The sequence below is a fragment of the Rattus rattus genome, chromosome 10 (assembly GCF_011064425.1).
Source record: "Rattus rattus isolate New Zealand chromosome 10, Rrattus_CSIRO_v1, whole genome shotgun sequence".
NCBI classification, from domain to species: domain Eukaryota; kingdom Metazoa; phylum Chordata; class Mammalia; order Rodentia; family Muridae; genus Rattus; species Rattus rattus.
Window position 1 is genome coordinate 19,456,556 of NC_046163.1, and position 13,075 is coordinate 19,469,630.

A 13,075-nucleotide genomic window follows, 5' to 3' on the forward strand; every position below is an offset into this window, starting at 1 on the left:
TTTATTTTGTTTCCAAACTCATCTTAATTTTGTAAGAAAAATATAATAAGGTTTTTTTCATAATTGTGTTTTTTAAACAGAGAGTGAAAAATAAATCATTGGAAGATGTGGTTATGTTAAATGTTGACACAAACACATTAGAATCACCATTTAATGACGTGAACAGCCTACCCAGTGATGTGGTAAGTCCAAGGGGTCAAGGATGTTTTTTGCTGGACTCTCAAGTTATGGGTTTTTGTGTGTGTGTGTGTGTGTGTGTGCGTGTGTGTGTGTGTGTGTGTGTGTGTGTGTGTGTGTTTTTACTTTGTATCTGGACCTTTAAAGTCAGTGTATATGATGGTTATAAGAAGGATCAGTGTAAGTTCTATTTTTAATATTTTTTTCCTTTTGGCAGTTGAGATGTTAAATGGAATACCATATTCCTTATTGTAGAAAGGGATCATAATTAAAAAGCTAGATGCATTCATTAGGTAGAGTTTCTTTAAACATCAAGTCTCTTCATCTCATCTTAATCATTATATTACAAAGTAGGCATTCTGTCTGCCTAGTGGCATGTCTTGCGAAAGAACGAGAGAGTTTTTGAAGGCAAGAAGAAGAAGGGGCCAATTATCGGCTTTTGCTTCCCTGCCACCTGCCAGCGCCTTTCCTTTTAATTAATGATCTGATGGCACTGGTCAATATAATAAGAAATGCTTGTACAGTTGGGGTCAGAAAATTCTGGCTTTGATCTCTCTCAACTTTCTGAAACATTTATTTGTTTTCTCTAAATTATTTCAGTTTTATTTTAATCTTTCCTGTCCTGCTGAGGGCCACAAGAATGAAAACCTACAGTTGGTCATGTGCTGTGGCGGAGCAGAGAAAGCTTCCTTAGATTCTATTTGTAAATTAAACTGCAAACCCAGTTTGTCATAAAAGACATCTGATCCTTTTGAAATGACGAAAACTGTCTTTTGTCTGTAAAGCTGATAAATTAAGTGCCAGTTCTCTTTTGGTCTTTGATCTTGCAGAGAGTGTGTGTGTGTGTGTGTGTGTGTGTGTGTGTGTGTGTGTGTGTGTGTGTGTGTGTGTATGTTTGCTTGCAGTTTTTAATAGGATATATTTTGTATTTTATATTAAACAGTCAGTATAAAATTGCAGTTTTGGCTTTTATGCTCTTTAATATAGGGCGAAATTGCAAACTAGTGCTATTTCTGTAGGTATTTAATGGCTATTAAAATATCTTAATAAGATTGTACTGAGTTTAAAATGACTCCCTTCTTTAGAAACCCTCAAAAAGCCCATTCTTTTCAAAGTTATTAAAATTTGAGAATTAAAAATAAACTTTGCAAAATTTTTTCTTTATTATTAAGGAGTTTCAAAAAGTAAATTAAAAATATCCAATTTAAAAACAAACCAATTGTAACCTAGCTCATTCTTATAGCCAGTGGTAGAAAAATGGGAGTTTAATATTAAAGCAAGATTACTTATGTTTATCAATAACCAACTCTCTGACCTTTAAGCTCATTAAGCTGAACTGTGTTCTCATTGTTGTAACATTGCCCTGTGTGAACAGTCCAGACTAGACCAGTGGACACTGATGCTCTCTTGTTACCCAATGCAGCCAGACGCTTCTTTATGGAGTTCTGCAGACTGCCGGGATACATTTGCTATGCGGTTAGAAATCCATCCGAATATTTTTCACTACATAGTGAAATTGTGAAAATAGCATTCCAGCTTTTCTAAACACTTTCCTTATGCTCTGCACAGTACCTACTGTTAGGCTTTAGGAGGAAGGGTTGTTTACTAAAAAGAAGAGAGAGGAACTTGGCCTTTCTCTACACAATATTAAAATCTGTATAGCGCACCGAGCTCGATCCCTGAGACGAGCCTTTGAAGTCTCAGCATAATGGGAATTCCTTTGAACTGAGAAGTACTTCTCTTACATAATTTTTTGGTAATTAAGATATTGATTTAAATGTGTAGGGATGCTGACCAGCTTTCAGAGATGTATAGATACAAGTATGAGACTACAAAAGAGTCTATGCAGCTTCCTCATTAGCACATTAGCCTAACTGCCATTGCAAGGCTGTAGGTAGAAGGAGCCTTGCCAGCCGGCCCGGCACACGGACTGCAGGGATTCTGCTGTCTGATGGCCTCACACTTGTGCATGCTGAAGACTTGGCAAATAAAAGCTCTGAGCTAGAACGAGAGCCATTTGTTGGAAATAGGAGGTGCATTATTAAGGTTATGGTGAATTTTTAAAATATTTTAGACTGTTGTTCAAAGAATCTCTAATAAAGTTCTCGTTATCATCGGTTTCCAGGGCTGCCCTTTTAGAGCTCTATAGGAAGCACAATAACGTATTACAACACAGTGTAAAACGGCAGACGCTTTAGAAAGAGCTGATGAAACCCTGACTGTGTTGACTTACATTAATTTTCAGTCTTGAAGTCTAAAAGGTATTACTATCGGCATTGTTTGATTAGTTAATAACTTAACTGAAATTTAAAAGGAGGTTCTTTTAAAATCACCCACCAAAGCATTTAAATTATGCTTAGAGGCTGGGTGACTGTGTGCATGTGCACTCTATTACTGTGTCCCATTGACCAGTGGCCGAGGCTGCTCAAAGGTCAGTGGTCACAGTTGTCCTGAATTACCAGCCCTTTTCTCCTGTGGACCCTCGGGTGCGTTGCATGCTGTAATCTTCTTAATGGCTTCATTCCAATATTCACACATAATATTTTAGATTTATTGACTGTTAGAAATACTACCACGCCAGTAGCACTTCCGCTGCTCTTAAGGTATTTAAAATTGGAAAAATAAATCAGGGCAAGCTTCAGGAATCCTTTGTTTTCCTTTTGGGAGGGAAAAAACTTTCTTCCTGTTTTCTGACAAGAACAGTTGTTTTTTGATTCCATCATTTCACTATAGATTTGGATCATAAAAAGAGAAAGAAAGAAAGAAAGAAAGAAAGAAAGAAAGAAAGAAAGAAAGGAGAGAAACAAAGTGAACTCAAGTGTTTTATTGTGAATGTCATTAAGGATAACACAGAGAAACTTTGGGAGACTGGGACACATTGAAACACGCTGTTGTAGCTTGTGTATGAACATAATGTGACTTCACTTTAATAATAATTACATGTAGACATTTTCAAACATATGTAGTAGTTGTATTTTGAAATAAAAAAGTAAACCTTAAGGCTAAGTAACCATCAATCAAAGTTAGTGTTATTGTAGTGTTTATGAGAGTGGGAAGAAAGGCTCAATTATATGTAACAGGGGAAATTTCAAATGAGTTCATTTAATTTCACAAAACGAACTATTGAAATCTCTCATTTCATATATTTATAGACAAACTTAGTTTAATTATGTAGCAGTTTAAAATTTTATGTTTCTTAGTTTTACTGTTCATCCTAACTTTTGTCATTATTAGTATTTTATAATAATTTGGAAAATGTTACTATTCATAAAGTGAGAACATAACCTATTTGCTTGCCGGAAAGTCAGGTTGATAATTAGAATTATAGTATGATTTAGGAAATATGTTCTCCTGGGGATGCTGAGATCAGCAATTATAACCCACGTTTTAGAGAAGAAAGCTGCTGAGAAGTGACAGCTGACAAAGCCGCAGTGTGCATAACCCTCCTTAGATGACTTTAGTTCATTGAAGAGCTGGTTCTTAGTTTAGGTAAGAAAGTTGAAGCACAGGAAGTACTGTTGGTAACTAGAGCTGTGGTGGATAGGGTTGGTCCTTTTATCTGTGTCCCAACCAGCAGAGCGTCATCCCTCACAGGAACTGTCAGCTGGTTTGTGAGGAATGAGTAGCTCGCTTTCAGTCTCATTCAGAGGCAGCTTGCTCCTGTGAAAGCAATCAGAACTTGATAGACTTTATTTAAATTTTTCCAGCACCATTTTTAGGATATTTTCATCTTGCAAATAGTATCACTAGAAAATATTTTTTCTATGATAGGGATTTATAAAAGTATCTACTGCCTTTAAATGTTATTAGGTGTAGTAGTCAGTATAATTAAAATCACAAATATCAAACAGCCACTGTGTACCCTTCTAACTTACATGCTGTTATATTTGATAGTCATGTTTGTTATAAAAACCTTTTAAATTACTAAAATATTAGGAAGTGCTTCTTATAAATGGTCTTATGTAAGAGCTCACTCTTGTTACATGTATGTTTTAGAATATCTTTTGAAGGAATATGCTAATGATTTTACTGTGGTGTGAAAAAAGGAAAGGCATAATTTTCCAGTCATCAACAAAACTCATGAGGAATCCAAAGAACTAAAGAAAACCCCCCAAAAAGAGACATTATGTTAAATTTTTGAGTAGCTACATTTAAGAGAGTTTATCAGTTTAGGAAAGGATTGGCTATTTTAGAGGATTTTAAAATTAACTTAAAATTATAAAGTATATAAATTAGTCTCTTGTGGCCATGAACATTATCAATAAATGTTTAGCTCATTGACTGGATCCCCTAATTTAATATGGAGGCTTTAACAAATTAAATGACACAGTATATGTTACAAAGAAGATAAGGCTCTGGAGGCTATGATATCAGTTCTAGGTTTGTCACAGCTCTGCTACAAGCCTGATTGTACTGAATGGTTAGGGAAGTCTCTAACAAATGCTTGCAGTAGTCTAGACTGGGAAGGCAATAGAACATTCTTCAACTTGTAGCATAACATGGAGGACATTTAGTGGATAGAATAGAGCCGAGGAAATAAACTGGTTTCATTTGTCTCTGAGAAATGCGCATTTGTCTCTGAGAAGTGGCATCAGTTACACACCTCTGCCATACCAGCCTCTCTACTGTGCTTTGTAATTAGTCAGCGTTAGCTGAGTGATCACTGATGAGAAATACAGTTACACTGTTTAATTTTTTGACACAGAAGTTTGCTTTTAAAAATCTCAGTATAGTTATTATCTAGATTATTATATAAGAATACCTTTGTTTGATTTTCATAATAGAAAAAAGAAAGAAATCCAGAATTTTCCTATAATACATATAACATATAATTTTTAAATTTTATTTTTTGCCAGACTGGAAAGCCCACACTATGAAAGCTTTCTAATTGTGAAACTCTATCTTTTAAAATGATTATTTTCTTACATATGATCATATTAAAAGAAGAGATTTTTGTTTGCTAATAAGTTAAATATTACAGATAGTACTATTTCTCTTTTCTTGAGTAGTTTAAATTTTTACAGCTCAAATATAAGAAGAGGACAGGGAAAAATAGAAACATGCCCTCAACCCTCAGTATGCTTGTGAATATTTCAAGGATCCTGGTTTTCTCTCACTTGAGTAGGAGCTTTAGTGAATCTCCTCTTTATACCTCTCTTTTGTCATTTATGAAGTTGATTTAGTGTTTCCTCCCTTTAGTGTCTATAAGTGCTTGTGGATTCCATGGATTTCCTCAAGCCTTTCATTTTAAAGGATGTCATTCCCCCACCTCCCCTTCCCCAGTTACTCTCCACATATGCTCTATTAGTGGCATGCTTGTCTGCTCCCTTACTGCTAATTAAGAGGGGCAACAGAATGGCTAACTTTCATTTTCATCTTTCAAAGTCTTCTCCCTTTTAGTCTAGTCCTGTGAAGCCTTGACTCCCAATACTGAAGACAGTGTTGTGGTGTGTAATACTGAGCACACTTCCTTGGGACTGTTCTAAACTTTGCTCATATTGTAATGACTTGGTGAACTTTGGAATGTATTATGATCCAATGCTCATCCATAGATGTTCTGCTCGAGAAAGCGAGGTTAAGGTAAAGTCATCTCTGGAACAGTCCGTTTTGTTTACTTCATTTTGAGACATTCATTGGCTCAACATGTATTTATCAAACACCTACTGTGTTCTCATATCCTGCAGAGAGCTAATAGTACAGTGATAAATAAGAAAGCACACATTGCAGTTTAAAGGCACGTACTGTGACAGTGACTCATGTAGTTTTAGAGATATAAACAGATGTTATAAAGAAAAGGGACAGGTGCAGTTGCAGAGATTGACGTGCAGTTCTAGTTCATTGAGACATGGAGAATAGACCTGTTCTAGGTTTAGATGCAGAGAACATAAATTAAGCATTAGCCTTTATGGTCCCTGAGGGAATTGCCTTTCATAGTAATGTACGGAGCTTTGAGAGCTCAGTGTTCTCTGGCTTAATGTGACTATTTCCTCATGGCCTGGCTGGCAGCTGATGATGTGTCAGTCCATTAAATGCTAAGTCAGAGTTTGGTCTATGCTCTTATCTCATATGACGAACATGCTATTGTATAGCCCTGTTTCTACTTAAAGTGATAAATCAATTAGGGCACAGGTTAAGATGTCGTAGCAAAGCGAATTCATCAGTCTTGATCAAAATATTTCTTTTATCCAATACCAAGTGGTCAGACCTGAAAACACATGTACAGGTAACATTGTACAGATGAAGAAGGTTATATTTACGAATATGCAGGTGTATACATATATGCATGGAGCAACTTTTCATGAAAAATGAGGCCACAGATTTGAAGGAGAGCAAGGAAGAGTGTGTGGGAAGGTCTGAAGGGGAAAGGAAAGGGCACACCATTATAATTATAGTATCCAAATAAAAAGGCGATCTCTTACAAATGTTAAAAATTTATTTACTGTTCAATAATTAAATGGAGCGTTGTTCTGAGCTGTGAGGCAACTTCCGTCTTTAAGACACAGGATTCCCTCCAGGGTGAAGGTACCTGCTCCAGGATTTGTTTTCTACTGTGCTTCAGAAGAGATGAGAGAACCAGGTGAGGTATGCCCACCCCAGCTCAGACTCCATGTGCTTGGTCCTACGCTAAGTGGCAAAGGCAGTAGCTAGGTCATTCGTGCTTCCTTCAGATTTCCATTAGAGAAGACAGGGAGAACGGATGGTTGTGCACTGGCAGCTTTCACCTCAGCAACCAGGAAACTGAAGCGAAGTCGTCTTGGCAGAGTTTAGACGCCATCTTTATCAGCATGAAAACTTACATGAGCACAACTCTCACAGCACAGCTGAGCTCACTGTGTCTTTTCCATTCCAGTGGCCTACATCATGAGTCAAAGTATTACTCTTAAAAATGATTGTCACATGTGTGTGCTTATTTCTGAATGTATAAATACAGCCTATTTGGTCTATATAGTGTTACTTGTATGTGTATGCTTCCCAGGATGACTGTTTGGTATTGAGTAATTAATTATGCCTTTCTACTCTTAGAATTTCTTAGTAACCTGGCGTTGTTTATCTAGGGTTAGGACCTGGGGATTTCCTCTGACTGTGTTTTCGTGTCTATTGGTGTTACCCTTATTCTGCTCGTGTTTAGGCACCCATGTTGGTGAGACTTTATGGCTATCCCTTCTAACATTTGTAGGAGTCACAGCTTCAGCAAACCTATCTTAGGGACCTCTGCTCCTTCTCAGCCCCAGGTACTGGTGCTGTCTTATAGATATGTCATTTGGGACTGGGCTCCACAACGCTGCATTTTGATCAGTTGTGCTTTTCTGTAATGGTCTGCATTGGTTGCAAAGTTTCCTTGTTGACGGGTGAAAATAACATTTATTAAAAAAACTTAGAGTTTAGGTATTTAGCTGTAGAATATAGTTAGGTATTTAGCAGTTTGAACGACTTAACTGTCTCTAGGTAATTAGCCAAGGTATGCATGGCAGTTATGGTTCCTCGAGGTTATGCCATGCTGATCACTGTTGTGGCTGAACATTTTCATCCTTGTTCTTTACCAGGATTCTGAAAATCAAATTAGAATATCTAGGTAAAGGAGTCATTTTCCTTCATCAGAATGATCTACAGAAGTGAAGAGAAACGCCCGCTGATTCTCTGACAGCACCCTGCAGACGTGCCTGGCGTACAGACTTACTGACTCCCTTGCACGACTGTGATGAACACATGGTCCCACACTCTATTTGTACCCTTTGCCCTGTTTACTTGGGGACTTTTGTCTTCACAGTCACTTCGTTGCTAAGAGGGACAACGTGGACAGTTGGTGTCAATATTATTGATTTTGCTGTAAACTCCTACTGCTAAAATCCTGCTTCTAACGCTAGGAATGGTAGCTTCGATGCCCAAAATCTCCTTATATAAAGGGCATCAATCTTTTAAGATGAGAAATAAAATAGTTATTTCTAAACGTTTTTTTCATTCAATATTTTTGACCTATAAATATCTAACTAGACTGAAAATACATTTATAGGCAGAAAAGTGTCTAAAATAAAGAGTGATAAGAGTTGTAACGCAATCTTTAGTAGGTGAAAGTTCAGTATAGCCAATCTCCTAAGGGAGAAATGACTCATGCATTTTTTAGTGTGTAACAGGATTTGTGGTAGTCTCATAACCAAAGTTCTAAATATTTTTCTGAATTCTGAGTTATATGTTAAGTTTTCCAAGTACATAGGAAGATGTACATTTATTTCACACCTAAAGGTAGAAGCTTGGAACTAAAGTAGAAAAGCTGTTTCCCAGAGCAGATATTACCCAGGGTTCAGAAGAGACACCATCCGATTATAGATTATAAACTGCTAAAAGCTAATTAGCACCAAAGGGCAATGGTAACCAGTGTTGATTTACTGCAGTGATCTAAAGGCCAGTGAAAACAAGGCTCAGTACAGTCAGTTTGTATTAGATTAATTCACTTATGTCTGAAATGGGTTTCTAAAAACAATTTCATCCTGATAGACTATTGAGCATCTGTATCCACACACAGAAATCTGGAATTCACCTGTCCCTCTGCCCCTTGGAACTGCTCAGATCTAGTGACAGTTGTGGCAATCTAGAACAGTCAAAGAAAAAATCTTAGAGATGTACTTGAAATAATGTAGAAATAAAGAAAAATTAGCATATTTCTTGTTGGGAAATTTTAACCCTTACATACTTATATGAGATTAGATAGGGTGGTTATTTACCATAGCACAAGCCAAGAGAAAGAGGATGAGAGCCACACAACACCTCACAAGTTCTGATTTATAAATTCAAAGAATAGGTGAAATTGATTTAATGATGTATTTTATTTAACTCCATGCTCAAAGTGGTGTTTCAAAACATAGTGAACATAAAATGTATTGTGAGAACATGTTGTGTGCAGAATATTCTAGATGTGAGGTCTCCTTTATATTTGGGGAAGATATGGACTTGGACAGGGACATCTCTTACCCAGGCAGCTGATGGCCACCATCAGCAGTCATCTTTCCTTCCCTATGTACTGGATGTCTGCCAAGAGAGCCTAAGCACACAATGTTCAGTGGGGACTGACTGTACAAGTGAAGGCAGTGTCCTCCTCTGGTCGGTTCGGAAGGGCTTGACGTTGTGACAGAATCTCCCGGATAGTTTGGGTAACCTTCGTAGTCAAGAGCGTGGTGAAAGAAAGGCTGGAATGTATGACGCTGAACTTTTCGTGAGTGCGCACTGACTCCTGTCAGTACTGATTCCTGGCTTTATGAAGAACTGAAATGTCCATTTTACTGAGAATTATAAATCAAGGAACTTTGTTTTTTAAAGATACAAGGGATGGCTTTTGTAAATAGGCGGAGTTTTCTTTTTTCTTTCTTTTTTTTTGTAGAAAAGATGTTAAAAACCAACTATTCATTTAGCTTTCATAATGTTCTTAACTACTGGAAATATTTTCCTTGTATCATAATCTTTATGAGAAGAACAATTATTAAATATATATTTTTATGATTGTTTCTATGTTTTTTAAATATAGAAAAATAACATTTCAAAGCAGACTAAAGGACATTAAGTCTGAAATGTGTTTGAACCGCATTGTTGTTTGAATAGATGGATTACCTAAAGTGAGGTTAGATTTTTAAAATAAAAGCTTTCTCTGCAATGAATCAGGTCTAGTACTTTGTGACTATATGAATTAGGCTCTAAACTTTCATCTGAATCTGTGGAGTTAGGGTATAAATTGAAAAGATCACAGCTGTGGGGAGAAGACCTATACCACAAAGGCCTTTCTGCATAGATTATGAATACCATAACTCGATAATTTTTCAAAACTATAGTTATAATTGGACCCAATGGGGGTCTGTTTCTTTGATGAGATCACAGTAACTGTGACTTTACACTGGAAAATGTCACTACTGTGAAGGTTTATCACCTGTAGAGCTGGTCTTTCCTCTGGTGCTGTGTTCATTTCTCATTAACATTATTCAAAGTTTAGTTGTTAATTAGGTCCATACTTCAATTACAGTCAGCATCTACAAGAGTAGTCAGGACTACTTGAACAAAGAAATAAAAACATTCCCCTTTGCATGTAGGTAAAGGATAAATGATATTTTTGTATTACCCGGGAGTCTATACTGATAGTATGCTGTTGAGGGAGCAGTACATTTCAAATCTAACTAAATTTACTTTTATTTATATAAGAAAATAGACTTGTAATGCAGTTTCACATTTTCTTTATTTTTTATTATTTTATTTATTTACATCCCAAATGCTTCCTCCCTTCTCAGTCCCCCTCACAGAGTTCTTTCCCCCATCCCCCTCCCCATGACCTCTGACAGGGTATCCCCCACATTTTTCTATTCAAAACATGGATAGGGAATGTATATGGAATTTGGTGTTTTCTGTTGACAGTAGTTAGTAAAATGAATAAACGAGTTAACATTCTGAGTGTGTGCTCACCGAAAATCAGCCCACGAGCGTGGCTGCCTTAAGTGCTAGCACTTGAAATGAGAAGATAGAATTGGCAGAAGGTACTGTAATAATTCAACAGTTTTTCAAGCTTTGCATATCCCAGATAAAGTATCTCTGTTTTCAAAACACTGTATTTTGTTCAGATCACTGACTCATGTGGCAGTGATACAGAACTGCGGTCTAGCATGTGGTGGTGAGGAACAGTGGACACTAGATTTGTATCACAACTTTGCCCCCAGAGCAGTCACGATGTAAAACCCAAGTTGTTCTTATCATTTGCCCTAATTTTTTTTTATTTCTAAATGAGAGCATGATTATTTTTTTTAGGAAAATGTGATGAAATTTAAATGAGACAATATATAATACCTGCATTACATAATTTTCCACTCATGATATGGTCTCTATAACTTTATCTCTCCTCTCTTTTCTTCTGTTAATAGTAAAAGTGAAAATTACTTATGCAAATGATGCCTCCACACTGAAACTAAAATTGTAGATGATCTTGAAGGACTCATAACAAATAACAATGCACAACAGAAATGAACGCTCCTGAACCAGCTTTATCTCCAAACAAGTAGACACACGTTATAATTGCTAAAAATCTGCAGAAAAGTGCCTCACAAGCAGTTTACTGTAAATAATTAAAGCTTATTTATGTCAAGAGGCCTTGGGAGAAAAAAGAGAGCATGAACCAATTTGCATTAGCACATTGCTATCCTCTCCCGCTCTTGTTTCAATTAACAGAGCAGCAGGCGCTCCGCGCAGCTAAGAAGATAAGCTATCTGGGCGGAGGATGGATTTTGGCTGACCTGCAGACATTGCGCTTTGCCTGCTGATTGGGTTCGTACCTTGCTGTACCAATTTCTGAGGTGTTAATTTAACTGTTCCTCTCTGCCATGCAGGTCTCGGCCTTGAAAAATAAGCTGAAGAAGCAGTCCACAGCTACGGGAGACGGAGTGGCTCGGGCCTTCCTGAGGGCGCAGGCGGCTTTGTTTGGCTCCTACCGAGATGCTCTGAGATACAAGCCTGTAAGCAATCCTCATCAACTGTTCTGACCGCTTTCCACAGCCCCCAGAATGAGGCAGCAGAAAGGAAACGTCTCAATATCACGGCTGACAGAGTCGTCAGGGCTCTCCTTTAAACCAAAAACGTGTGCTTCAAAGATTATTTTTGCAGCAACCACCAACTCCTGCTTTATCTCTCTTCATTATCGCCAGCCCAGATTCCCGTGATCCTCGGCCTGTCACCCACTTAGGGTCCTAGACGTGGAATATTTACTTTTGAGTGAATTGATAAATTATATTCAAGTATTTAAAATCACTTACCTGATCTTCTTAAGTCGCCACGAAGCTCAACAGAGAGTAGAACTTAATTATAGCGGAGTTAGGGCAGACCAGAGCGGAAGGTAAGGAAATTAGCACTTTAAAGCGTGGCGATAGTTGAGTGCTTACCATAGTTGATAGCTTGAGTGCCTTCCTGGTTCATAACCCTTTCTGAAATGGCCTTGCCTATTCAGCATATCTTGTCACATCTTGCCTTTTATTTGAATTCCCTAAAAGTACTAAATTATATCCAAGAATTTAGCTGGTCTAGCATGGCACAAGTCAAGTGCATTTGTTTCTCTCTGAAGGCTGCTAGGCTGATTCTCTGACAATCTTAGATTAAAAACATGTCTTCTAAATAATCATCCGTATTTAGATAAGTTTTCTTTGTTTTCTCTTCATGAGGAGTAAAAGTAAATTTACTAAATATAACACATCATTATATACTATATTAGTTACCTTTCTGTTTTTAAAACAAAACACTGAGTCAGAGGCAACTTATAAAAGAAATAATTTAATTTGGCTTATGATTTTAGAGTCCATGGTGGTCGAGCAAAGAAACAGCTTTGAGCCCACGTTCTGATCTACTTTCATGAGGCCAAGAGAGCAGTGGGGATTAGATGAGTCCTTTGCGGTCTCAAAGCCCTGACCCCAGTGACACATCTCCTCCAGCAGGACCACACCTCCTAATCCTTCCAAAACTGCAGCTAACTGTGGACCAAATATTCAAGTCTGTGGGCTTGGTGCCATTCTCACGCACACTGCCACATGACGTCCTGGCCTTAGAGGCTGTGGTCGTATTGCAGTACAGAGTGCATCTAGGTCAACTTCCAGAATCCCCACAGTTTTTCAGACTCAACACAACTTAAAAGTCCAAAGTTTCTTCTGAGACCCAAGGGACTCTCCTCACTTGAACCCACCGTAAAATAAGAAATTATATTACTTACTTCCAACATACAGTGGCACAAAATATACCTTACTGTTCCATAAGGAGGGAATGTGGGCATAGCGAGGAAATACGGGACCAGTGCAAGACTGAAGCCCCCACTACAAACTCAGTCCTGTAGCTCCATGCCTGAGGTCAAAGGGCGTGGACGGCCCCACTCCTCTAGCTTTACTTTCCA

General features: G+C 37.6%; 1 protein-coding gene across 2 annotated transcripts in view; it reads left to right on the top strand.

Moving 5' to 3' along the window:
- Window positions 1-13,075, top strand: part of Dennd1b (DENN domain containing 1B) — a 212,740-nt gene that overhangs the window by 138,301 nt on the left and 61,364 nt on the right. For both annotated transcript variants that reach the window (XM_032915408.1, XM_032915409.1), the window contains 2 exons: window positions 81-182; window positions 11,532-11,657. In XM_032915408.1, the coding sequence (XP_032771299.1) occupies window positions 81-182; window positions 11,532-11,657 (228 nt within the window). The remainder of the gene's footprint in view (window positions 1-80; window positions 183-11,531; window positions 11,658-13,075) is intronic.